Source organism: Aptenodytes forsteri, unplaced genomic scaffold (genome assembly GCF_000699145.1).
Source record: "Aptenodytes forsteri isolate BGI_AS27 unplaced genomic scaffold, ASM69914v1 Scaffold249, whole genome shotgun sequence".
NCBI lineage: Eukaryota > Metazoa > Chordata > Aves > Sphenisciformes > Spheniscidae > Aptenodytes > Aptenodytes forsteri.
The window spans coordinates 783,861-810,018 of NW_008796188.1; the positions used below are offsets into that span (position 1 = coordinate 783,861).

Genomic DNA, 26,158 nt, shown 5'->3' on the forward strand with positions numbered 1-26,158 from the left:
AGTGCAAGCCAACAGCCTCCTTGCTTCGCTCACACAGCAGAGCCGCCGGCATGCTGACAGCCCTCCCGCAGCTCCCCCGGCTGCCTGGCAGCACGGATGAGTTTTCCAGCAATTCAGGAGGAAACAAGTGGAGCAGTTAAATTTTACAGCCGCCCGGGAAGCCACAGGGACGCATCCTTGGGAGCACCGGCGAGGCAGAGGGTTGCAGCATCCCTCCTGGTATCTCAGGTGGGGGTTTGTGATGAGCGCCCGTGGCTGGGTGAAGCTCTCCTAGATCCAAGTGCAAAGCATCCCCCTTAATTCTGTGGTTTCCTTGCAAACCAGGTGGGTAGAAACTGTGCAAAGAAAAAAGCTGACACACAGCAAGCGCTGCGTAGCTGCACACACACGCTCTCTTGCTGTAGCCAGAGGCAGCATTGGCCATCAATCACCATCGCTACAGCAACTTATTACTTGACATTTTATTAACAAGAAGCCCATTTATGACTTGAAAACGCTTATTCACGAAATCTGTTTATGGTTAAGATTATATAAGGAGCTGTATTGCTGTATTGCCTTCACATTATCAAAACCCAGCGACTCATCAAATTTAACCAGAGCAAGCGCTGAACCAGCACGTGCTTTGCTAAAGCCGTCTTAATTTCCAGCGTGCTGTTTCCCCTGCTGTGGCTTATGCCCCCAGTTTTCAAATCGCGGCATCCAAGTGTTCATTTAATTTCTCATGTGTAGTGGCACAAGGGCAGATGGGCTGGAATAGTCTGGTTTGGGGTTTTAAAAGCCATCTTTGCCGTAAAAAAATGGAAGTTTGTTGGAAGATGTTTTTTCTGGACTCTTGATTTACCAAAGGCATTTTGGCCCAGGTAATTAGCATTAACCTTGAGAGTGTATGCTGCTTATTTTGAGCATTTTCTATTTTTCCAAAGTAAAACCAGAAAGGTTAAAAGAATGAGAGAAGGTAGGATTTCAGCTGTATTTGTTCTAGTCTGAGCTCAGTTTGTAAATATAACTTGAAAACTGCCAACACTTGTTAATTGTTCGGGTTAATACTTTGCGAGCTGCCAGTGATTTTACTAAAGCAAGGTGTTGATTTAGTAATCAAACTAATCACAGTACTTCAAAATTCTTTTAATCTGAAGTCACTTTAGATGCTGCGGAGTTAAGGAATCGTGCTGTAAGCTTGTCAAAGGGGCTTTCTACATACAATTTTAAAAAACAGCACTTTGATTTTGTTTTAGTAAAACGGTAGAAAAACAGCAGTAAATCTCTATGGCAAATTGGATGCATTATTCTGGATTTTGAGAACAATTGAAATGCAAAGTATTGACTAGGCATAGGTTTAATTTAGGTTTTAATGATCATTTTTGTATAAGTAGTCTTTAAATCCCTCCTACAAAGCAATCAACACTCCAGAGGTAAAATTCCACCCCTAGGAATTGAGGAGGAGGCAGCTTTAAATAGCACAGCACCCTCTTCTCCCTTTTGTCTGTGTCCTTGTGCAACCAGGCAGCAGACAGCTCATCCTCTTTGTTTTTCATCTCCTTTGGATCCTGCAGATGAGGAGAAGAGATAAAGGCATGAAGTAAAGGAAGGAATCTCCGCTGTAGCCATCAGCCCCAAGGCTAGAGTTTCACAGGGAGGAGATGCCGGCAATCCTCCAGTCCTCCTGGAGCTGAAGGCTCTGCCCTCAGGTTTGACACCAGTTGGATGTCCCTCATGGCCGTACCCTGCCCCTGCCCCCTTCGGTGATGTTCTTGGTTCAGAAGATGCTCAGGGCATCAGGGATGAGCACTGGCACATCCCTGCCTCTGGAGAGCAACGCGGCGGCTGCCTTGTCACAGCAGTAAATCCATCAACCATTTCCATTTTCCCGGTCTGCTGCTTTTTATTTTGTCACAGGTCTGGGGATACGGGACGTGCGCCCCTTCGCAGCTGGCTGTGCCTCCATCCCAGGTGATGTGGTGAATTCCTCCTAAAGATTTTCTGTCCCATCCTGGCTCCAACATTTGTGGAGCTTGCAGGCTGTCCATGTCTAGCAGTCCTGCGTCTGGAAGCCTCTAGGAAAATCTTAAATTCATCTGTATTAGGATCAACATCTCCTTGTCCTTAAAGGTGGTGACGTGGCAGCTAGTAGACAACAATGGCTTTTCACAAGTTGTCCTCTTCTGATGCCTTCAGCCAGGGCTGGCCATAGCAGTTCAAGGGGCAGCTGGCCCGGAGCAGCATCCTCGAGCCATGGGCTATAATAGGATTTGCTTGCTGCCTGGTCCGAAATTGGATCTAATTTTCAAGTTGACCCCAGTTGGGATGGGGGCTTGGAGCAGGTGACCTTCAGCGATCCCCTCCAGCCTGAATTATTCTGCGAGCCTGTTTTTCGGGGGCCAGCGCTGGAAGAGCAGACGGTGCAGGGCTGAGCTGGGGTCCGCTGGGAGCAGACCTAGCTGGAGCACCTCTCGCTTTCTGGGTCAGCCAGAAGCTGGGAGCGCAGGGGGGTAAATGTGCACATTCAGCCTCGGGTGACTGGCTCAGTCTTGTCGATAACGGCTCTTCTGGACAGCTGAACAGTATTGACGGGCTGCAGGAACCGCTCATCCTCCAGAGCTGGAAAAATAACCTGTAGCCAGTGAATGAAAAATGCATGAAAAAAGCTGGAGAGACATCTCGGGCTTTCTTGCTGCCCTGAGAGAGCAGGGTAGCACAGACAGATACTAGCAGGATTGTGCTGTTGAGGGTTTCAGATTCATCACAAGTCCTGGATCACCGTAGGGTTTTTCCTTCCTGCTCTGACCTTTGCATATAGAAGCTGAAGTGGAATTTTTGGAAAATCCCTTTCGAAGTTGTCATTCTGCTCATGGCCAAACTGCAGCCCAACACTTGCCTTTTGGCTTTTCCTTGTCAAATAAACCTGGAAAGAAAAAAACAGATTGAGATACAGTCAGAAGCGGTAGCAGGTGTTAATGTCACACATCTATAGTGCTCCCCCTGTAGAGAAACATTCCCAAATCGTGTAATTCTTCAAAGATGTGAGCCAGCTCCGAGCCTGTGGCCGCGCGAGTCTGTAGTGAGGCTGGGTTTGGGTTGCGGTTTCCTCTGCGAAAGAGGATGCAGAGCAGCTGGGTGCCGGCGGAGAGGGGACGCAAGCTGCTCTGCAGCTTCTCCAGCTCCCCCCCAGGTAAACGCCTGCAGCACGGGAGGCTCCAGTTCTCCTCTCAAACTCAGCTGGGAACGCTGGATCAGTCGGGCAGGTTGCGGGTTTTGCAGCAGACCAAGAGAGAGCATTTAAAGATGGCTCTCACTGTAATAGCAAGAGCACATGGATGCTTTCGGCAGTGCAAATAACAACTAATAGGCCAACACAAACTAATTGCCTCCTTACTATACCTCTGAGATTCTGTTAAACAACAGTGGGAACTAAAGCGAAATTTGTGGTCTGTATAAAACCAAGTGCTGTGCGACAGCTTCGGGTGCTCTCCTGTCCCAGGCTGCAAATTAAAGACAGCCGTTCCACAGTAATATCCTATCTGCTTCAGGATTTTTTCAGTTCCAAAAAGCAACTGGCTCCTTTTAAATTTATAGTGTATGCAAAGGGGTTTTTTTGTTTGTTTGTTCGTGGCTTTGAACAAATTGTTTTCTAGTCCTGCCTTCTGTTGGTGTATATTTTTACGGAGGGCTGGGAGGAAGCTATGTGCCTGGTTGTCAAACTTGTCTTTGGGGAGTAGAAAGGGTGTAAGTCAACGAGTAAGTTAACTTCTCTTTCCTCTGATCATTTCTTTGAATGCCTTATATCTTTTATCACGCAGGCAAGCGGCTAGCGTGCTTATATCTAAGGAGATTGCAGAAGGGGGCTTTGGCAGAGATGGGAACAGGAGCCCTGCCGCTCGTGCTGCCCAGCCCAATTTCATCCAGAATGCCTTTGAAATTTAATACGCCTCTTCAATGTCCTTTGTTACGCTGTTGTTAACAGCTGTTCTGAGTAGCGTTGGACTGCTGGGCTCCTACTCCAGCGGACTCCGGAGAACGGTTTGTAAGTCGTTGGCCATGCTGTCGCCAGTTAACTTTCCATGTTAGGCTGTTAATCATCTCCTGTTACCACTTGCTCCTTTATCTCAAGTGGAAGTTATCTCTGAGCAGATCGAGAGTGTTTAGGGTTCAGTCATACAGTTTGTCTGTGTGAGGGAAAATGTGATAATTAGCCAGTGGTTACCCAAGGAGCAGAGCAAAATCCGCAGGGTAAGCCTTTCCTTCCTCTCACTTCACACCTCTGTTTTCAAGCGCTTGATCCTAATAATTGTAAGCGTTTGGATGTATGACTTGTGTGCTCGGCACGAGAGTATTGAAGTACTCGTTACAGTTGGATTGATTTGGTGTCACGGGACATTGTGCTTGTCGGGCGAGTTAATATGCCCCCTGCTTGGGTTTAATAGAAGTATCTTCAGAAAAGTGAGGGCGCTGGATTGCATCGTATTTGCAGGACTCTTCAGTCTGGGGAGCTTTTGCCTGTGTGCACAGGGAAGACCGTCTTTATAAAGTCAAAATCAGAACTTGGTTTTAATTTAAGTAACGTATCAAAAAATGCAGCTTTGAAAGTTGTGGCGATACTTGCGGGCTGACAAGTGCTGGCTGCAGCCTCGCTCGACAGGAACCAAATCATTCCCAGGTAATGCTCGCTGGGGTCCTGAGGCTTTGGTCCTGCTCCTGTATCACCGTGTCTTCTCCAAGGACTGAACCTCGCCTCTCATCCTTGCAACAGCACATGTGGGTCACAGTTTCAGAGAGCTCAGAGGTCAAGGAAGGTATGAAAAATCATCGCAAAGGTTTTATTTTTGAGTACAGAACTGCAGATTAATAAACTTTAATTGTGCTGACTTTTTGCTGGCAGCAGCTCAGTTCCTTGTCAGAGGGACCGAGAGAGCAAAAGAGTAAAAAGCCGCTCCAGTTAGTGACCTAAGTGTTTACACTAGCTAAGGAGCACTTCATTACCTGTCAGCAGCTTGCTTTCTCCTGGTCACAAGTGTTTACACATGGAGCCAGTAATTCCAGCTGTTCTCCGCTTGTGCTGCAGGAATTCAGAGATAATTATGTGCAGCAATTTAAAGGTAGCTAGCTCTTCCCTGAATGTAAGTGTCATGTGAAGATGCATACACCCAGAAGAGAGTCAGTCATCACCTTTGGGAAATGCTGGTCTAAAAAGAGTCTTTATCTCCTTTCAGCATCAGGACCGGGGCATGCTAATAGTACGCCACAAGCTTGACCTCACCGCGTATAAGCAGGGCTGCCGAGGCAGTGCCTCACGGAAGCACAGAAGTAGATTTGTAAGCTGCCAGGTTATTTTCAGGTAGGTTTTTTTGCGGACTGGCTCACTAAGTAGCTCGTGCTGGCTGTCATGCGATGCTGCACCGAACTTGGCAGCAGTAGCTGCCACAGCTTGCTGTGACCTCTGTTTCTCAGTGATCTGAATAAGCCTGTTGGCTCTCGGTGTCCGTGGCAGGATTTTAGCCCCAGAGAAACTTGCATGACTTAAGGAGTGCTTTCATTGATCTCAAGGTCAGGCAGACTCTCCTAATCGTCTAACCTAATCTCTTGCACTGCAAAAGCTCTGGAAGTTCACCCAGCAGTACAGAACATTGCTTAATACCGAACTCTTGGCGTAATACGGACATCGTTCAGTGCATCGCCTTGATAAGAGCAGGATCTGCGCCAGGACAGGCGAGATCAGGGAGAGCATTAGCACTTTTCTCCCGAGGGGTCGCACCTACGCTCACTCCTTTTGATCCTCTGGCTTTTCATGTGGGGTTTTTAGTTTTGTGTAGAACACGTTTCCAAGCTCTGTGGTCCAGTGACCGCGTGCTCGTGTATTAAGAGATCTGACTGCCGTATCATTCTGCCGTCGTCTCCTTATTTCTAGCTGTTGTATTAACGGATGTCCTGGATGTTGTCAACTGTTTTCCTATTGGTATGTTCTGCGTCTAGAGCTGTTGGAGCTAGAAAAGAGAAGCTCTGGGAGTGTGAAGGGGAAGAAGACCAGTTCACTCCACTGCAGACAGGAAGGGAGAATCGTGAGACTCAGAACAGATCTGTTTTGCAAAAAGATTGGTTTTATCTTATTTACTGAAACCCCTCATCAGCTACCTCTGTCACTCGCAAACAAAAAATTACGTTGCAAAAAACCCAAGATCCTCAGGTGCAGTTTTTAAATTAGATTGAAGAATATTCCTTGTTTGTGATGTTAGCGGAAAGTATTTGAAAGTGTTAAGATGAGCGTGAGATAGGCCTCTTGCAAGTTATGTCTTGAGATGAGGGATTAATGTGCCATTTTGGTAGCGCTACCATTGAGCTCTACAGCTCAGTGCACCTGCGGACATACCCTTCGAGACTCCAGGAATGATTCTTTTCCCAGAGATTATTTCACAGTGGTGGCATCTTATCTTGTCACTGCAGTGGCTCTTCAGAAAACATATAGGAAGCCTCTTGAAGTGATGCGATAGCCTTGGAACAAAGAGTTAATCTATTACTAGTGGAAGCATTTGCTTTGCAACTCATTTTTCCCCATTCGCAGCTCAATTTTTCGATTTATCACTGAGAGCAATGTGAAAGATTTAACTCTGGTAAACCCAGAGGAGGATGGAAGCTGATTAGAAACTGGGGTGGGGGAAGATATTTTGCTCATCTGGAATGACTGCAGCAAAATAAATTAATACTGAATGCTTGAGCCGTAGATATTTGATTTGTTAATGGCTTTAGCTTTGCAGGCATTTGGTTGATGTAGCAAATTTCTCAGTGCCATGTGTAAATCTGCTGATTTCTCCTAGCACAGACTCTGAAATATAGAAGCATAAAATATTGATAATTCTGCCCACTAAAAGATGGATATGATAATGGTAAGCCTACCACCGTTTGATACCTCCAAATAGCATTCGACATGGCTCGGGGATTGTAGTTATTCATCCTTGCCACAGCCCTGTGAAGTGATTAGTATCCCTGTTAGACTGGAAACCTAAGGATATATGATGCCGTGTCTCGTTCTTAGAATAACTCCGTTTTGCCAAACTTGCCTGTATTTGGAGAAATTTCTGTAGGAGCATAAGACCCTGTAGGTCACCAGGTCCGTTTTCCTGCAACCGTGGCAGTGCATCGCGGAATCCCTGTGGGGTGTTTGCGAAGGAGAGGGATGAATCCGAAGGCACGGAGGCTCCCGAGTTGTTTGGTATAATGGCGACGTTGTTGGAGCCGCTGCAGTGGTGCTGCCTGTGACTGCCAGTAATTACAGCCTTTGGCGTTACTTCCCATCTACGTGAAGCGGCAGGTCGGGGGTGGGAAGGAAAGAGGCTCATCCACAGAAATAGCATTTAAGTAAAAACTGTATCCTCCGCTGCAAGGAAAGATAGGAAGAAGGATCGATTCTTCTGCAGCTGAGAATGCAAACCGTGCCAGACAGTAATTAAAAGCATTTTACTGTGCCTAGTAACGTGGCTGCGCTCTAAAGCTTGCATCCTAAGCCTGCTCGGGAACAGACCCGTTTTTATTCCATGGAGATGGAGGGCACCGACGGCCTCGCTGGCGGGTCACGAGCAGTCACTCAGCCCTCCGCCGTCCCTCCCCGGCGTTCCTCTCCGTTCGGTCTGAATCATCTCTTGCACCTTCCCTGGGCCTCGCCTTGCCGAAAGCTGGGTGATGTGCTCCTGAGATCATTTAAAAGCCCGTCTAATAGGGCAGGGATATTGATATAGACTCTTGATTCCCAAAATGAGGTCACCCTGCCTACTGAGCAAGAAGTTGAATTTCAGGCAGTAGGGATTTGCTGTGTTTCCAGGTTGGGTAGCTGATGATAAACGTTTGAATGTATACGGCCACGTTGTGTTTACATAGGTGGTGTCCTCCAGTGGAGTCACGTAATACCCTGAAATGAAAATTATATGTTGTTGCAATGACAATGCAAATGCTGAATACAGTGGGAATCAGCCTGGCAATGTGCATTTCCCCTCCAAACTTTTAATTTCTATAAGCAAAAATCTTTTTGTTTATGCACCTGTTTTTCATGTTGGCTTTGCCACAAGGAAGAGCATTTTTCACATGATCCGACACAGTTATTTCAGCTATTTCTGCAAATCCAAACTTCTTGTTGAATAAGTTAGGCAAAGGAAAAGCAGAAATAGGTCAGGTATTTAAATAAGACATAGTTGTCTCTCTTCACAGCACGTTGCCTTTTTTCCTGCCTATGTGAGTTGTGCTAATGTATCAGTGAATAAAGACGAGAGAACAAAGGGAAGCAGAAGTGCCAGCATTTTTATTCTGCGATTGCAGCTTCAGAGCCCTTTACTTTGCAGAAGTGATACCGAGACCACTCTGGAACATCTCAGCAAATGCTCCTGAAATAATAAAAACCAAATTGGCTGCCCAACCGCTCTGAATACACAAGACCCACTTAAAATCCTGCCCGTCGTTTTGCTATCACATAAAAAATTGATTTCCCAGTATAGCCTAAGTCCCGGTTCTAAGAAGCATCCTTGATGCCTTGCAGGGCATCGTGAATCCATAATGTTAAGGAAACATAGCGAAAGTTTGGTGCTCTTAGGAATCATCTGGCTTGAAATGCAGAGAAATAGGCTGCCCCTAATCATTAGTCATAGGGTGAGATTTTTCAGCTCGGTTCTTTTTTCCAGGGAGTGCCTGTGGCTGACACCGAGCTCCTGGCAGGTCGGCTGTCACATTGTTTTAGGCTAATCTGGCTGCTCTTGGTCCTTGGAGTGGACATTAGAGGTCCAGAATTAAATTCCTCTTTTTAAATACCTGCGTGGTGCTGTGCGCTACTGGAGGGACTTTGTTTCATGACTTTTAAGTTTTGTGAGGGAAGGAAAATCTTACAAAATCCGCCTCATCGTTTGTTCTCCCCAGGCTTAATGTCTTCAAACCTGATTCACTCCGATGCTTTCGACGGGAACAGTAATGACTTTCGTCATGCCTGAAATTTTATTAGACCCAAAGTGTTTCATTGGGATGCTGTAACGCTGATACAGAGGTGATGTCAGTACTGGTTCTAGCTGGGCTTTCCCGCATGGACAATTTTATGCGACGGAGTTTTTGAGGCAGTAGAAGCAACTTTTCCCTACGTTATGGGAACAGAGGCTGCTCACAACCCTGCACAGTCCAACCATCCTCTTTCTTCCTTCCGGACGTTTCTGAAACCCCCCGCTTCCTCCTTAATTTGTCCACCTCATGATTGCCTGCGGCAGTTATCGCTCTTGTCTTCTCTTTTCTGTAATCCAAACTCTCCTCTGGGTTAATGACCAACCACCCCTATCTTTTGGCCATCCTGTGCTGGGAAACAGAGGCCAAATTTTCTCAAGACTTCAAAAAAAAATAGCGTTGCTGGGGAGGTTTGGTGTAGACGAGGTGCGTCAGCCCCTGACGTCCTGAGAACGGTTGTAAACCTGTTCAAACATCATCCCTAAAATACCGTCTGCCTCTGGGACTCTGCTGATAGCCCATGGGGATGTTGGCAGCCGAAACCAACTGCACCGAGTCACTCTGTGATCGGGGTTCTCGTTCCTGAGACCCCAGCCTCTTCTCAGTGGTTGTTTTCAGTAGCGCCAACCTTGGTACGATCTGCTCCTAAGCTTCCCTCTGACCTTCTGAGCATCCCTCGTATTTAAAATCCCTTTGTAAGCCCTGCATACTTGCTTTGTCTCTTCGGGCTCCTCCGAAAGGCCCTGGGTGTGCTCTTGCCCCAGGAAATAAGTGGGAAGTAGCAGTTGGTTAAAAAGCTAAAACCTGAATGCGATGATGGAGCAATCGAGAGGTCTGTGCCCTGAGTCACCTTGACTTGCTGCTTACCCTTCCCCTTCCTGTCCGTCATCCTCTGCCTGATGATTCTTCCCTGCCTTGTTCCGCAGGGTCCGGTACGTGTTTTAAACTGCCTTTGGTTTGGGAGGCACCTGGCAGGGCGATGTGTTCGCAGGAAACACCGTCCTGCTGCCATGTCCTTCCCCATCAAATGGCTCCCAGGGCGGGAGGACAGCGTAAACCCGAGGGGTGGAAAAATCACTGTGTTCGAGTGATTCTTCTTTTGGCCACAGCGAGAGGCGTTTTTAACAGGAGGGAGACCTCCGCGAGACTCCTCAACATCAGGTTAAAAGCCTGTCATTAATTGAAGGATGATTCAGCTTCCTCAGCTAAAATGTCACAGTGTGGATGCTGGGAGAGGAGGAGCCGACTTCCTCGCTGGCATAACGCCGTGATAACCTGAGCACATCCCACCCCTCTGCGCTCCCCTTTGATAAAAATTCATGGTTTGGCTTTCAGGAACGAGCTGGTGGTTGCGGGCTGGAGAGCCCTGATACTGCCTGCCTGAATCATTGGGGAAAATGCTCGTGTTGTCACCGGTCGCCCGTGAAAGTGTGACCTTTTATCAGGCACTGCGTGATAAAAATCTTGCTTCGCACGGGGAGGGCGAACAGGAACATTGCTTCTCTCTGGGGGAAAAGCTGCAGGAGAATACAGCACAATAACACCTCTTTTTTTTACAGCATTTTTCTATCCCCTGAAGCTTTAGCTAATTTCTCTCTTTTCTATTAGGAAAGGGGAAAAATCTAGGTTTTCAGATCAGATCTGGAAATGGAGGCAGGATTAAGCGCAGCTGTTCCAGGTCAGAGGAGCCGAGGAGGGGAGACGGCTCTCATGCTGGCAGAGCAAGGTTATACCGACAGCCAGGGGTACGCGCCTCCTTGTCGGAAATCTGTCTTCGGGGTCAGATTAGTTCAGCGTTGCTACCGGACAGAGTGGTCCAGAGGACCGGGAAGCCACTGGCATTTTAATGTGATGTCACCTCGTCCTGCACTAAGTAGGTCACGGTGACACCCTGCCGAAAAGTCCTCTGCGCCAGTGCTTCTGCTGTTGCAGCGGTGGCGAGCAGGACCATCCCCGGTCAACTTTAAAAAAAAAAAACCTCAGAAAAGGGAATTCATGCAGAATTAGCTTAGGCAGGGGTTATCCGGGGTGCACCGAGCAGCAATCATAGGCAGTAAATGAACCCGTCTCGTTGCTCTGCATCAGCCCCTGGTTGGCTGGCAGAAATGAAGCATCAGATGGGATGATGAATATCCAGGTTGCTATAGTGACTGAGAGCCGTAGTGCTAAAAGCAGTCGTTCTCCACCACCCCCTCCCTGCACGCGCACACGAGCTGTCACACGCTGTTCAAAGGGAGCCGGGTGAATTATGCCTGTGCTGAAGCCGCGGTGCGGTGCCGAGCGGGTGCACCTGGCGGTGGATGTTCCGGGGGATGTCAGAGCCCTCCCATTAAATTCCCGGCTCCGGCTTTAATGAGCTCAGCGGCGATGTGTGCAGAATATAATGGAGCTGAGCTCTTTGCCTGCGCAGCAGCTCAGTGTTTCACGGGCTGCAGGGCGGGAGCGCAGCCAGGACGGCTGGGGACAATGACAGTCAGGTCCTCGGCACGGCCGCCCTGCGGAGGCGTTACTGAACCCAAGCTTTCGGAGCCGTGAGTTGGGATGCGACGACGCAACCTCTCTTCCCGGCCCCTGCGCATGGGAAGAGCCCTCGCACCGTCGTCCTTGTGGCTGCGAGCCCCCGGATCCGCTCGGTTCCCGCAGCTCCGGCGGCATCGCAGCCGTCGGCGCCGGCAGAAGCCAAGCTTGTGGCTTCGCCTTAGCAAATTGCCCTCCCACTTAACTGTGCTGGCTTCCTGGCGGTTTCACTCGCACAGGTCGATCCCAAAGAATGATTAAAAAAAAAACAAAAGGAGGAGAGAACTTCAAAAGCATGCACACTTTTTGATTTTTTTAATAATAATTTTAGGAGATCTCTATGAAGCTCAGTGGCAGCTTCCCACGTTTTGTTACCTCTGCCAGACTCTAAAAACACTTGTTTAATTCACAGCTCTGCGTGCCCCAGTGGGGAAGGTAGAGTTGCTCATCCATCGGGATGACTATAGGTTATGCCTGTATCAAAGGGAAACGATAGGGCAACAGCAGCGCTTCACTGTGGCATCGTTTTCCAACGTAATGCACCCGTCAGCTGTTTCGACCGCTGTTTGATACTGGAAAATTGTTGCTCCCTTCTAAATTTGAGTGGTAAACAGTTGAATAATACCATACTTATTGTCCTCACCATCAGCTCCCTGTACCTCACATTCTTGCAGTAGTTGAATAAATATATCCCAGATGACTGAAACGTGCTGGATTCCCTTTGAAGTATTTTTTTTTCTGAATTTCTTCCTTCCTTAAAACTTCAAAAATTCAGCCAGCAGAATTTTATCAGCATCTGCTCACCAGGCCAAGAGCGTCCTTTCAGGAGGGACACTGGAAATGTAGGCTGCGTACGCCCCAACAAACGTGGGTCCGGTGAATTCAGCCCACTGGCTGGGTGAGGGCGAGGACTGGAGCCGAAAACAAAATGTAAGGAAAGACTTTCGCTGCTTCTCAGCCTGCCTGGGAGTCAAGGTCCGTGATGTCCTAAACGGCAAGCAAGTCTGCACTCATCTTCCTAAGTGGTCTTATTTTATTTATGTGCTGGTGCATTTATAATGCAGGATTCTTGGCATAATCCCGTGAATGAGCCGATGTTCTGCTTTTACTCTGTCTCCAGCCAGGGACTTTGAATCATATTTTTGGCGTAGTGGTTTTTATAAAATATGTAAGGCTCCAGCGTCTTGCGGCCATGTATGCTCCTACTAAAGCAGAAAGCCGGATGAGAGCTGACCCTCAAAAGCTTTGCCAGGACTCAGAATAGCTGAGAATATACGACTAATTGGAGACCTCAGAAGAAGCTGTAGTTTATATATTGGTGCTGCACCCCGGGAAAGCTGTTGATGTTGAGAACTGGGTCAGTTTGAGTAGACGAAGGCAAGCGGCATGCGGCGCCGGACAATAGTCTGTGTAACCATCCTCCTCAGAAACTAAATTCCTCTGTTTATCCAAAAATAAGTAGGATGTAAACTGAGCTGCAAAGCACGCCGGAATCACGCGTGTAGGCAGGGCCGACCACGTTGGTGAGGATGTTACGCAGCCGTAGAAATCGTTTCTTACCTAACAAGATCGCTCGTTTCATAATTCTGCGCCAGAACTGGTTTCCGCTCCTTGCAGAGGCAGGTGCTGCTGGGGTCGCCCCGGATGACATGTTTCTTCTCGTGTTAGTTGCTGAAGCCTCAACGGGTGTTTGAGAGGACGGGAACGACGCGAGCACCTTCCCTCCTGCCACCGCGCTCCCACGTCAGCGGGTACCGCGAACCCCACGTGTCTCATTCCCAGCTCTCCCCATCCTTTCACTCTCCTCCACACAGTTGCTTATCACCAGTCTGTAAATCTTCAGCGTGCTGAAGACTTGATGCAAAACTTACCATTTTAGCTGTAGAGAGAATGCAAAATACCCTGAATTTTGCAGGGGATTTAATTCCTACGGTATCAAACTGCACATGGCGACCAGGGGAGGGGAAAGGAGCAGTATGTGGATTTTAGAGTTCCCTGCGGTCCCGAGCACTCGAGCTGGGCATGCGGCATGTTGGGGTGCCTCCTGTTAGGGTGTTAGATCAATAACCCATCTGTTTAGGCACAGCCCCGGTAGGTGGGTGCTGTCGTGGCACTCCCATGGTGGCTGGGAGCTGCCTTCTCCGCCCCCACTCAGGGGTTTGGAAATTTTTCATTTTGCCTGCTGGAGGAAATAAAATATTTAACGCGCTGTGTGTGCCTTTTTTTTTTTTTTTTGGGTGCCTCCTGTTAGGGTGTTAGATCAATAACCCATCTGTTTAGGCACAGCCCCGGTAGGTGGGTGCTGTCGTGGCACTCCCATGGTGGCTGGGAGCTGCCTTCTCCGCCCCCACTCAGGGGTTTGGAAATTTTTCATTTTGCCTGCTGGAGGAAATAAAATATTTAACGCGCTGTGTGTGCCTTTTTTTTTTTTTTTTTTTAGCTGCTTTGTTGATGAGATTTCCCGGGAAATACCCTATTTAAGTGAACACACGTTTTTCATCCAGAAAACCGTTGACCAGCTTTAGCAAGTGCTTCGTCAGGGATAAATTACATCAGGCATTGAATGCTGATTACACGAGGAGAGAAAAAAAGACCGAGACTTCTCTGTTTGAAGTGTGTAGATGAATTCTCAGCTTCAATAGGAGCAGAACTCGGGGAGCATCAGCAACGGCTACAGGAGCCTGATGCCTCCTGCCTGCTGCGGGCAGGGGGACGGTGCTGCCCAAGCCTTGCTGTCCGCAGCCGGCGTGCCTGTGCTGGGGTGGGCAGGGAGGGGATTAATAGCCCAAGTGTGGTAACGAGATCGGGGTACAGTTTATAGCTGAGCTTCGGTGCCTACAGTGCATCTCTCCCACCCCAAAGTCCAACGCCCTCAGCTTGGAGACGGCAGTTGTGTTAGGGCTGGGGTTTGGGAGTTGGGTGGATGAGCGTTTGCCCCGGTTCAGCTGGAGGATGGAGCTTCGATTAGTTTTTGATCCCTTTCTTGAACTTCATGTGATACGGGATAACGACGTTCAGTTTTTATTCCGGTCAGATTTCCCAGGGATGGAGGAAAGGGGATGTCGGGGTACACCATGCAGCGTGCTTGCAAAGTGGTGTCTCAAAACCACTTTTGGGGGGCTTTCCCACCATAAAATAAGAGCTTTGGGGTGCAGTCCCCATGGGTAGTGAGGCTGGCTGGCTGGGACCTGACCCCTTGTAACCTGCTTTTTAGCTGCTTAGGTCTTTCTTTGAAACCTGGCTGTTACCCCAAGTTCCCGACGAAGGCGAACAGCCCTGGAGAGGGGAGGGGAGGAGCAGCCCTTGCCCCATCACCCTGGGGATCCTCCTTTGCCCAGGAGCACGTGAACCAAATGGTTTTGCTGGAAGAGACAGAAATATTTTACAGCTCGCTGGCTTTCCGGAAAGCACTCTCTGGCTAGCTTTGCCCAGGAGCACGTGAACCAAATGGTTTTGCTGGAAGAGACAGAAATATTTTACAGCTCGCTGGCTTTCCGGAAAGCACTCTCTGGCTAGCGAGGATGGATGCACAAATGCCCCAGTTACTAAATAAATGAAGAACAAACCGCAGCTCACCGGCGCTGCTCTGGGACCGCCTGACCTTGGGTTCAAGTAGGAATAAATGCATTTTAAGAATGAGAGAGCCAAACATTTAATGAACTAGGTTTACACCCCAGCTAGAGGGGAAGGAATATACCTGGATCTGCCGCAGACACATTATGAAAGAAGCACATCAGTGTTGTGGCAGCTGCTGTCTTCTTAGGAAAATGGCTTTTATGGTTCAGACATGAATAAAAGGAACCATCTCGGTGCACCGGCTGGACGCCAGCAGACCAGAGTATTAATAACTGACTTTGCTTTTGCCTTGCTATGTGCCATTGGACATATGTAACGCTTTTCACTGGGAATATACAGATATTAACTAATGTTGTTTCTCATTAAAAGGGCAAAAATAGAGTTGCTGACGCAACTCGCTAGGGTGATGTTGTAATGTGTGGTACTGTACGGTTCCCAAAACCGAAGGCGAGCGGCTCTGTGGTTTGCGCTGGTAAATAGATGTCAGTGTGAGCTGCAGAGAAGAATGACACATGGGCAAGTCTGAGCCAGGAAAGAGTGAAAGCCACTTTTTAAGTGGCATGGTTGAGTTTTCAGTGGAACGACGTGGGATTGCAGTTTGTAGCCTGGTCGTTCTCTTGCAGATTAAATTTGCTTTTGAAAAGCCACTTCTTCCTGCTTCTGAGGTGATTTGCCTGAACATAGACCACAAGGTACAAAACTGTATTAGAAATACGCTGTAAACATTTGCTGGTTTTGAAGGCTGAAAAAAAATTCACGGTATCGAGTGTCACTTGACTGCAGATAATTTTGAAAAATCATACAGGACCTGCCAGAGCCACGTTTAACTCGGCTGACCTTTCTTGGCGTTAAAATGCCTGGAGGACTTGTTCTGACCTTTGACTATGGAAATTTGCCTTTTGATCCTGACTTGAGATCTCCTTTATTCGTGTCTGACTTCTTGATAGTCTCTCTTTTCCATAGCTTTGATCCGTCTTAATGTCTCATCTCAGCCAAGACCACCTGATACAGAAGAGGTCTACAACACCAACAACCCTGTGTCTCTAAAAAAGCGAGTAACGGTTTGAGAAAACATCCTGTTTGTCTCGTGCTTTCGCTGTGCGAGACCTCAGAGAGGGTTTCACAAGGCAGATGTTGAAAACTCGTTGTGGTTTAGGATGTTGTCGTGTCCCTTCGGTGCACGTGTGAGTAATGCAGCACGTGCTGAACGAGCGGCACGCTACCTACCACGCGTGTTCATCCCCTGCTGATCCAGCTGCTCTTGAGTTATGAGCAGAGAGGAGTGATCTGCACCCGAAAATGCCTCCCGGTTAATCTCCTCACCCTGAGCTTCTCGGTGTTGGTAACCAAACCCAGGGGGGATGAAGAGTGCTGCCAGCTGCAGCTTCAGGGCTGCACTAAAAAGGGACCGCTGGATGGAGGGGGATTTCCTTTGGCGGTGCTAATACAATCCAGCAGCCAGTGCGAGGAGGCAAAGAGGACGTTAAATTATTTTCTCGAGTACACAGGATAGTAAATCATTGCTTTTGACCTGTAGCTACATGAGCCAGAGTGTTTTAATAAGAGCTGGATGGGAAAAGGTGTTTTCTCCCTCTGATGGCAGGGGATCTGAGCAGAGCAAAGAAGGATGAAGTGTGCCGAGGAGTCACAGGGGTGATGCTGCCAAAATCATCCAAGTCTTAGGGAAATTTATGCTCCAAGTGTGTAAATCTCTTCTGGAAGTGGGACACGGTGCTTTGAAGCTGCGCACACTTCAAATGTTACTGCCCCCCGAGAGGCAGCGGGAGAACAGAGAAGGTGAAGCGTGCCAGAGCTCTGGCAGCCCACGGGCTCTGAATACGTGCAACAGGACGTCTCCCTCCCCGGAATGAAATATCCACCCAGGATTATTTACATGTGATGCCCTTCATGCCGTGGCTGCCCAGGGACGGCGCTTGCCCCAGCTCCCCAAAGCAGGGGATGCTTGTGTCCGCAGCCGGCTGACGACGGCGTGGACCACGCCGGTCCTGCGCACGGAGCGGCTCGCCCGACGCGGTGCTTTGCTCCTCGTGCAAAGCTGAGAGGTTACAGCCGGGGTGATAGAAAATGCACACGGGGTTTCGGTGCAGATTTTGCGCTTGTACATGTTGAGAAACTCGATGTTCCTATTTTTGTCTCCGTTTAAGCTATTGTGGGGTTAATTTTCACAGTGAGAACTATAACCTTCCCTTTGAGCCCAAATATCCCCAGTATCATTGTCCTGCAAGTTGCAGAAAACCACGAGTGGTCAGACGAGATATATCTCCCCCCAGCCCTCCCCTGCCAAATATGCAGCCTGCACAGCCAGCGTGCTTTAAACCCTCATGCAGAAGACACTTATCTTTTCCAAAAATGACACTTGTTGTAACTCAGATATGTAAATGTTTATTACCTATGTTACATGCAATGTCATTTCAGACCCTGCTCATTTTTTCTCACCTCTCTGCCACCCAGTAGCAGTGAGCGCCACAGCCTGGAGCGATCCACAGCAGCGAGAGTACGCCTTGCCTGGAAAGCTATTTTAACCCACCTTGAAATTCTCAACATTACTGTTTGTCTCTCTGGCTGTTGTTAGGAAGCAAAGCCTTGAAAGCTGCCTTTTTTTAGACCTCTCTAGTTTCTCTCTCCCCTTCTTATGTATTTTCTTCATGCAGAATATAGCTGCTGCTTTTTTGGTTTCTTTTTTACAGCCTCCCTTCATCTGTGAGCCTTTTTATTTTTTTTTCATCGCTGAACCCCCTCAAAGGCTGCAGCCGGTATCCAGATGAGACTGCAGCACTGACTTATATAAGGTGTTACAATTTTTTCAGGATTCTCCAGCCTGCTCTAATGCTTCCTAACATCTTGTTTGCAGCTGCATGCTCTCTTGAAGCCTTAACCAAGTAGTCCACAGTGATGCCTGCCTTTCCAGAAAGAGGCCTTGATCTAAACTCTAGAAAGATTTGATCATTTAAAAAAATCCCCTCCGGAATACATCTCGGTTTATTACTGCCGGGTCCTGGTTTCACACTGCATCGCATGCTTAGCCTCATTTAAATCCCCCTGGTTTGTTGTCATGAAAATCAGGCACTTACTGTACTCGGCTTTGCCATCTTCTACCCAAATTTTGCTTCCTAAAAAGTACTTATTTCCGGCTCCGTGACTGCATTAGCTCCGTCCATAGGCAGGCAGCACCTCATTTAAAGACCCTGGAAAATCTGCATAAACTGCCTGTTCCTCCCATCTTCCCAGCCCTGCGAGTGATGGGGCTGCATCTCCGGAGCACCCCAGGCCGCAGTCGGGTACCGCTGTCTCTGGGCATGGCGTGTTCCCCGGCCTCTGCAGCCCGCTGTGCTTCCTGACGGAGCTCACGGCGAAGAACCTCTCATCGACGAGTGCTTTGCTGTATTTTCATGCCTATTACAGCTCCTTGCAAGGCATCCCAGGTCATCTGTGTTTGCTCTTAAGCATCTCGTACGTTTAACATTTATTTAACAACACATTTATTTAACTTTCTAGTCTTACGCCGCTGTCTTTGCAGAAGCTCCCTCTGATCTTTCTCCACTCTTTCGCTTCACCGTTTTGCTTCCCACCGCTTATTGGCGACATAGATGCTTCTGTATTATCAACGGTGCTGACAGATGTCTGTGGCCATTTATGCGCTACTTGGCTTGTGTTTTCCCTGAGGTCCTAGATTAAAAGCTCAGTCAAAACTCTAATATTTCATGGGCCAGTAGTCTGCTTTCACTTGGAGTCATCTCTTCTCTGCTGGTTTCCCTTTTGCCAGCGTTTACCCGGGTGTCTAATCAGCTCGCGCTGTATTTCTAATGATGCTCTCGCTCCGTGATGTGGTTCTCCCGCATACGCAGACACTGTTCATGCGATGCTCGCGGTGCTTCGCACACGCGCATGCTCACACCCAGAGCCATCGCCTCGACTATTCGCCATTAACTCCTCTAATGAGCGCGAGTCGATAAATGAGCGAAGAAGTGAGCTGGTAGAGGCAGTTTGCATGCTATGGTGGTTTGGAGCACATGAAGGAAGAGGAGTCACCCAGTCCTGCAGAGTTCACTGAGCCGTGAAATCCAAAGAGCAAAGAGAAGCCCCAGCCCGCACAACCAGCTGAGATCAGTGGCCGTGGCTTGGTACCGCCAGATGTCGAGAGGGGCTGTTTTCACCCAAAAATATTGTTTGCAGTTATGTAAAAAGATCTGTGTTTTCAGAAAACACCAACACCTTGGTGTTTATTATATACAGAAATTACCGTGTGGTTCCCTGGCAGGACTGGAGCAGCGCTGGGGTTGATCCTGACCTTCCCATGAAAGCTCCCTTTTTCGCCTTTACGCTTTTCCAGGCAGTTTCATGGCTGGATGCCGGGAGCTGGCAGACTCTCAGCCAGCGCTTGCATTTTGCTGTCTCTTCTAATGGAATCGTTGTTAAAAATAAGTCATTTTATTTCCCAGAAGATACCCGGCGGCGGCAGCATCCGTCATTTTGTCCTAATTGACTTGACTTCCGTCGGTGTGCAGGTTGGGTCGGGGCTTGGTGAAGAGCCAAACCTGCCATCGGATGGGGCTGGTCTCGGGCAGAGCTGTGCTTGGTACCTACATGAGCTCTGACGTCTTGTAGATGGTCTCCTAAACGTGTGTCTGTACAAGAGAGACGGCAGAAGTGTCTCAGAAGCCTGTTAAGGGTTTACTAAAATTACTAAAATAGAGGCTGATGGCTGGAACAAATTCCTACGCTGCCTGTAGTAAGGGTCAGTGTAGTGACAGCTCCGGAGGCTCCCGGCCATCCCGCTGTCGGACCTGCAGAGGAGGGCTCTCTGCCGGCAGACACAGCACCTCCGTGGGGTGCTGGGATGCAGTAAGTACGAGGGGGATGAAAGCAAAAGGACGAGGGCAAGGGTCTTCTCCAGGCAGCAAAAACTTTCCAACTGTCTTTTGAGGACGCAACGTGCAGGCAGTCGTTGGCTGTTGAACGGAGGGGCGAGCTTGGACGTTGCTCTTGATAAGAAACCGGGTCTGAACCAACGCAGGATCCTTGAATCAAGTAGATCTACAGGATGAAAGAAGAGACTGGCATTTGGACTGCCGTGGAGGGTTGCTCATCCGCGGTTAAAAGACAGATCTTGAAAGTTGGAGAATTTGGGTTTATCTCTTAATTCTGATACTGTTTTCTGTGACCTTGGGCATGTCACTTAGCTCTCTGTGCTGTGACTGTGTCTTCAGCCACGGAATAGTCATAAATACATTCAGTTCTGCCCTTAAGTCTTTAAATGACAAGATCTCCCACCTCTAATATGAAACCCAGTTGGTCCTTTAAATTGTCAGAAGGCCAGAAGATTATTCGTAAGTAATGAGTAAATTCGTAAACGTTCCTTAAATAGTAGCAATCGTTGAAATACTTAAGGAATTAAAGCATGGATGGTGAACAGGTGTGTGTTTCCAAGCTTGAAATTTAATAGCGCAGACTTTCTTCCACCTTAATTTCACCTTAACGACCTTTTCCTGACTGAATCATCGTATCGAGATGGAGAGGTGGAAGAATAAAGTACCGTGGTGGGACAGGATTATGCAGTGAAAACTCAGTTTTTAGCCCAAGTTTGAGTGGAAGTGGGACTTGTCTCCACCTTCGCTGCCATCGGTGTCTTGCTCGGGGTCGTGCAGAGCACCAGTGATCCCCAAAGGGTATTTTCACTGTGTGTTGCCCTTGTCTACGAAAGACTTTGTTGGTCTTCCAGGATCACGCTGGACCGTCTCCATCTCAGACTCCTCCTTTGGGATCTAAATTCTGCAGCAACTTGGGGAAGCATCTCCCCAGCTGTGCTCATCGGTAAAATCTCGTTGTAGCAGTGAGATTTGGAAGGTCTTTTAGCCCGGTTTATTGGCCGATGCAGGCAGCTGTTTTCTCCCTTTCGGTCAATAAATAAACGATCTTACTCCAGAGCAGCCAGCAGCTGTCATCTCCCCTTTTCGCCGCTGCACCAACAGGTGTGATGCTGATGTGACTGGTGGACTGGAAACCAAACTGACTGATGGACTGGAAACCAAACGGACATTTCCTCCGACCTCTTCCTTGTTGGCGATTGACCAAGCGCAGGAGCAGCATCCAAGAGACTCAAGGTCCCAGCACATCGAGCTGCTCGTGGAGCTGGTGGCAGGGTTCAGCGTTGCATTGCCTAGCAAGGAAGACCAAGGACAGGGTTTGTAATGCCTGTATGGACTTGCAGATCCCTATATGGATTGCTCTTTAGATGCCATTCAAGAGCTGTCCTGCTCCCTCAGGAAAAGGTTTTGAGGCTGAAACCTCTTCTCACATGAAGAAAAGCAACATATGATCAAGAGTGAATGAGTACTGTCACGGTGGGATCTGGAGAACATGGTGAGGGAAGTGAAGCCCTTATTCAATGGAAATGTTACATGGAGCGAAGATCAGAGCATCTTCTCCAGAGCCCACTATCCCAGGGCAATGGTAGCCTCACGTAGACATATGTTTAGTTGATTCTCCTCGTTCCAGCAGGAGCTGGGACCTAGAGAGATTTAGCTTCCTGCTGAAGGTCCCACTGCCACGGGGCTCAAAATACATCAAGGACCTTCTGATTTCCAGGCATGGGTCCTGCTTGTGGTCAAAATTCAGGTTATTGACATTCCTCTCCCCTGGTTTGGGCTGCTTATTGCCGTGCAAAAGGGTCAACAGAGTTTGACTATTAATCCTCTGTCTTCTCCTCTATAATTTGATGAGGGCTGTGGGAGAGGAGAAGGGAAGTCGTTAGCACTTCTATCCTTGTTACAGACACTTGATGCTAAACCTGCTCTCCAAGCACATGATGGCAGGAATCTCTGAGAGGCTCCTCTGCATTATGTGGCTCGTTCTGCTAAGACACGGTAAAAATAGCAAACTAAGGAGGGATTTTAGCCTCAACTCACTGAGGCAAGAGTAAATAAGTGTTAAATACCCGGGGCAACATGAGGGCTTTGTGTGCTGCCGCCCTGCCAGTACCCCTCCAACCAAACACCCGTTCATTTTTATGGCAGCGACGAACGTCTTAATTATTTGGAAGCAGTTTAAAAATGTGGCTTATGGGATGTGACACACCTTGAACAGTCTTAACGAAGTAAAAACAAAGCCAGTGCTGCAGGAAGGACTTACGCTGTGTCAGTGAAAATACTGTAATGGCTAAAGCAAGGCAAGACCTCAGTGTATTTAGAGCATCGAGGGGGGCGGTGGAGTTGATGCTACTGAGTCTTTAAACCACTCAATATTATACTAAGCAATTCTGGAAATTCCAGAATTTGAAGTGCGGGCGAGGTCGCAGGAGGGATTTCCCAAAGGCCACGTCCCTGGATCTCTTCCCGCTTCCCCAGGCTGGCGGTGGCTCGGGGGGACGGATCTGCTGCAGACGTTTCTCCTGCAAATTCACTCTCCTGCTTCATGACACCCGCTCTTCGCTGGTGCAAAGGCCTCGTGGCTGGAGCTCGTGCATCAGCGCGGCTGCACCTTGTCTCCATCCCCAGCCCAAGGGAGCAGCCGGGCATTTCTCTGCTTGCAGTACAAGGAAAGTTAATTGTGATATAAAATAGTGGCTTTTATGGCCTTTAGCAAAGGGGGACGTCCTTGCTGGCCATCCCTGTCTCGGCCGGAGCAGAGATGGACGGCAATCTGGCCGTGCTGTCCTGACGTCCCCCGCTGGCAGTGACCCAAACAGCCAAGGCAAAACTAATTTGGGTGGCAGAAACTCCTGATTTCACTCATGAGAATCATTTTTAGCACCAAGGCTGGGTTAAAGGGTTAAAAAGCTGGGGAATGGTTTGCAGTGACAGTTTTGTCCCAGCGCCTGCGCCCAGCCAGCCGCTGCCTCCGTTCAGGGCGCTCCAACCCCAGGAGGCTGCACGGGTGGTCGGTCGGTCGGTCGGCCTGCCTGGAGAGGGAATTAAAAAAACCCCAACAAACCCTACCTGTGATTCTTTTATCTATTTCATGCTGTACTTTTAATCTCTGAGCTCAGAACAAAGGATGTCGTCATCATTATGCTAAATACAGAGACGGGAGCGATCGCTCGCGAGGTCATTCGGCGAGCGGGTGGCCGAGCTGGGCGCAGACCCCAGGCCTTTTGCAACCTGGCCTTTGCTTTGCCTGTGAAGCGATATTCCGCCATCGGCGCTGATCCCGATGCCGAAGTCCCTGGGTGCACGTCTCCCCGCGTGGGAGACCCTCACGTGCGGGAGCAGGGCTTGACCGAGCCTGAAAGCTGGGCTTAGAGCTGAGGCTTGGCTTTGATGCAGGATGCGTCCTGACCCGAAAATACCGCTCCCCGCCTCGCACCGAGGTCTGAGCAACGGCGCCAGGCGCATCCCATCCCTCCTGCCTGACTCTTCTTTTCCCTCTTGCCTTTGCAGTGAGAAACGCGCTCTGCAAGTCAGCGTCACCAACCCGGTCCAGTGCAGCCTGCACGGGCGGAAATGCACCGTCTCCGTGGAAACCAAGATTAACCAGTCCCAACCGGATTTCACCAAGCATCGTTCCGGTTTCATCCTCTGCGTGCCGGGGAATTAGCATCCCCCTCCGCTTGGCGCAGCGAGCCAGGAGAGAGCGAGAGAGCGGAGGAAAGGCGGACTGGGTCTTTGATCGCCCTCCCCGTGCCTTGGACTTTTCAAGGGGATTGATTTAGAGATGCTCAGCTGTGACTTGGTCATGCGCCTAAAAAGATCTCTAAAGCTAGAGGTTTAGCAAACCCAAATTCAGGAGAGGGTTTTACTACCACATGCAACGAAGGCTTAAAATAGCCAGTGACCTGTATCCATCTTACAAAAACAGGCCAGAATATCAGGAAAGTGCTTCTGAATTAGTCCAAAAAAAGCATTTATAGGTACTTACACCCTTTCCTCCCTTTCCCACATTGATTGCTTAAACCCTCTCCACTGTTCCCTTCTTTTTTGTGTGTCATTTTTGCAATATTATGCGGCCTCCACCGGAGGAACCAAAGATACCCGGCTCAGGGAGTCTGGTCCTGTAAGACCAAATCCCGATGGAACCGGAGCCAGGTTTGGAAAGGAGGGCTGGCTTCCCACGCCGGGGAGACACTCCACACTCTTCCAGCCCTGCCGGCACGCACGGAGTTGGGAAGGTACATGGACACGCACCTCTAGACTTGCTGCTTTACTGCCTGGAGTTCATTAACCCATCGAGGCACCTTGGTTGGAGAGAGGTCCACCAGCAGAAAGGAGAGTGGGATTCACAGCGCAGAGGTTTTATTTTTTTAATCCTGCATTGCTTTTGCCTTAATTACCCTCTCTGGTCACCTAAAAATCCAGTGGGTGCCCGTTTGGACCAAGTGGCCTTGCTCAATTTTTTAGATAATCCACGTGGCTTCACGTTAGTCCTAGCGACGAGGTTCAGGGAGGGCTAAAAGGACCCGCTGCCGGTGGGTTATTCTAGAAACACGTGGAGCCTGGGGGCTGAGGCCGCGGCTCCCTCGCTTTGCACTATTTAACACTAACTCCGGGCACGTCCATCCGCGCCAGGCGAGGGGCAGCAGCACAAACCCGACTGCAAATGTCCAGGCTGTTCCCTTCAAAGAGTTTTCCTGGGTCTCCCCGGCTGCGGGTGTTGGATGTTGGGGCGTTGTGCATCACCTTGCCTTGTCTGGTGGCATCACGTTTTCCCCGATGTGCGGCGCCCGCGTCTGCCCAGCTCAGATAACCTTGAGCTTGGTGTTTACGGGAGGGCCATATATACTAACAAGCTTTTTATTTCCACTGTGTATCAGGCTGCTGCTGCTGCTGTGGTTTTTGAGCGGAGGAGGCCCCGTGACGTTGCGGGGCTGTTGGGATTATACGTACTGAGTCCTGGCACTGCTGGTCAGGTCAGGATTTCCAGCCCGTTAGATGTGGGGGGGGGTGTCTGCGTGGTGACCCCACCTTGGGGACCGTCTGTCTCCAGCCCAGCCGGCGAACAGGGAGCACGTGTTTAATTGAGCGTTTTAGGAATCGGAAAGCCTGGCAGAGGCTCTTCACCTAACGACCTGTTAATGAAAGGCTTCCCAATGGACACGGGGAGTAGGGACAGGTCACTGCAGCGTTTGTACCCCACCACCGCCACCCAGACTCGAGGTTAAGGGGTACCTCCAGTGTAGAGAAGCTCTAGCTCTGCACATAAGTGGGACAAGCTTAATCCCTCCTGTGCTTTTTGCCAGGGAGGCCCCATGCGGGAGCCCTCCCGTTCATGTGGTCCCCAGCCTCGGACCAGCCCCCGCCAGCATCCCAGCGCCGCATCCCGGCCACCGGCGCTTGCTCCCGGTAAGCCGCTCTGGGATGCACAAGCGGGCTCCTGCGCCGGAGGGCTCTGCGCATCGGGTCTGCCCCGAGTCCTCGGGAAGAAGCTCTTCCAGATGCTGGCAAACACAAGCCACCCACCACCGCTGGGGCCATCAGGAGCCTGGAGGCGACGTCCCACCCACGCGACAGCTCCCGACCTTGCCAAGCACACGCACACGGGCGGCTCGGGGCCACCGAAGACCCCCCACCTCCTCGTTTAACCCCAGCATCTGCTCCTCAGGAGGAGCAATGCCAACGCTGAAGCCATGGGACACCCCAGATCCTGTTTGCATCCTCCCGGGGAAGCACCAGAAGGAAAAGCCTTGTCGTTGCTGTGCCTTTCTATTTGCACTTCTCGCTTTTTGTATCTACTAGTCCGAACGTCCCCCCCCAGTAACACTAACCCGTAGGCAAGGTAGTGGCAGGAGATTTAATCAGCACTTTTATACACTATCCCTCCAACGAAATGGTTGTATCGAATCATGATGGACGGCAATAAATCGCAGGTTTAGGAAATTTCTAATACTACAAGATGGCAATATTGTATGTGATGAAATGTGTCTTTATAAAATATATTATCTGTTCCTGCTCTGGTTTTATATATATATATATAAGCACTTTTATACACTATCCCTCCAACGAAATGGTTGTATCGAATCATGATGGACGGCAATAAATCGCAGGTTTAGGAAATTTCTAAAATACTACAATGGCAATATTGTATGTGATGAAATGTGTCTTTATAAAATATATTATTCCTGCTCTGGTTTTATATATATATATATATATAA

General features: G+C 49.2%; 1 protein-coding gene across 1 annotated transcript in view; it reads left to right on the forward strand.

The window, feature by feature from the left end:
• The window catches only part of MYO1D (myosin ID), a 177,396-nt gene extending 151,447 nt beyond the window's left edge, over positions 1 to 25,949 (forward strand). The window contains exon 23 of the mRNA XM_019474268.1: positions 23,451 to 25,949. Within this exon, the coding sequence (XP_019329813.1) occupies positions 23,451 to 23,607 (157 nt within the window). The 3' untranslated portion in view covers positions 23,608 to 25,949. The remainder of the gene's footprint in view (positions 1 to 23,450) is intronic.
• Positions 25,950 to 26,158: the final 209 nt, after the last annotated feature.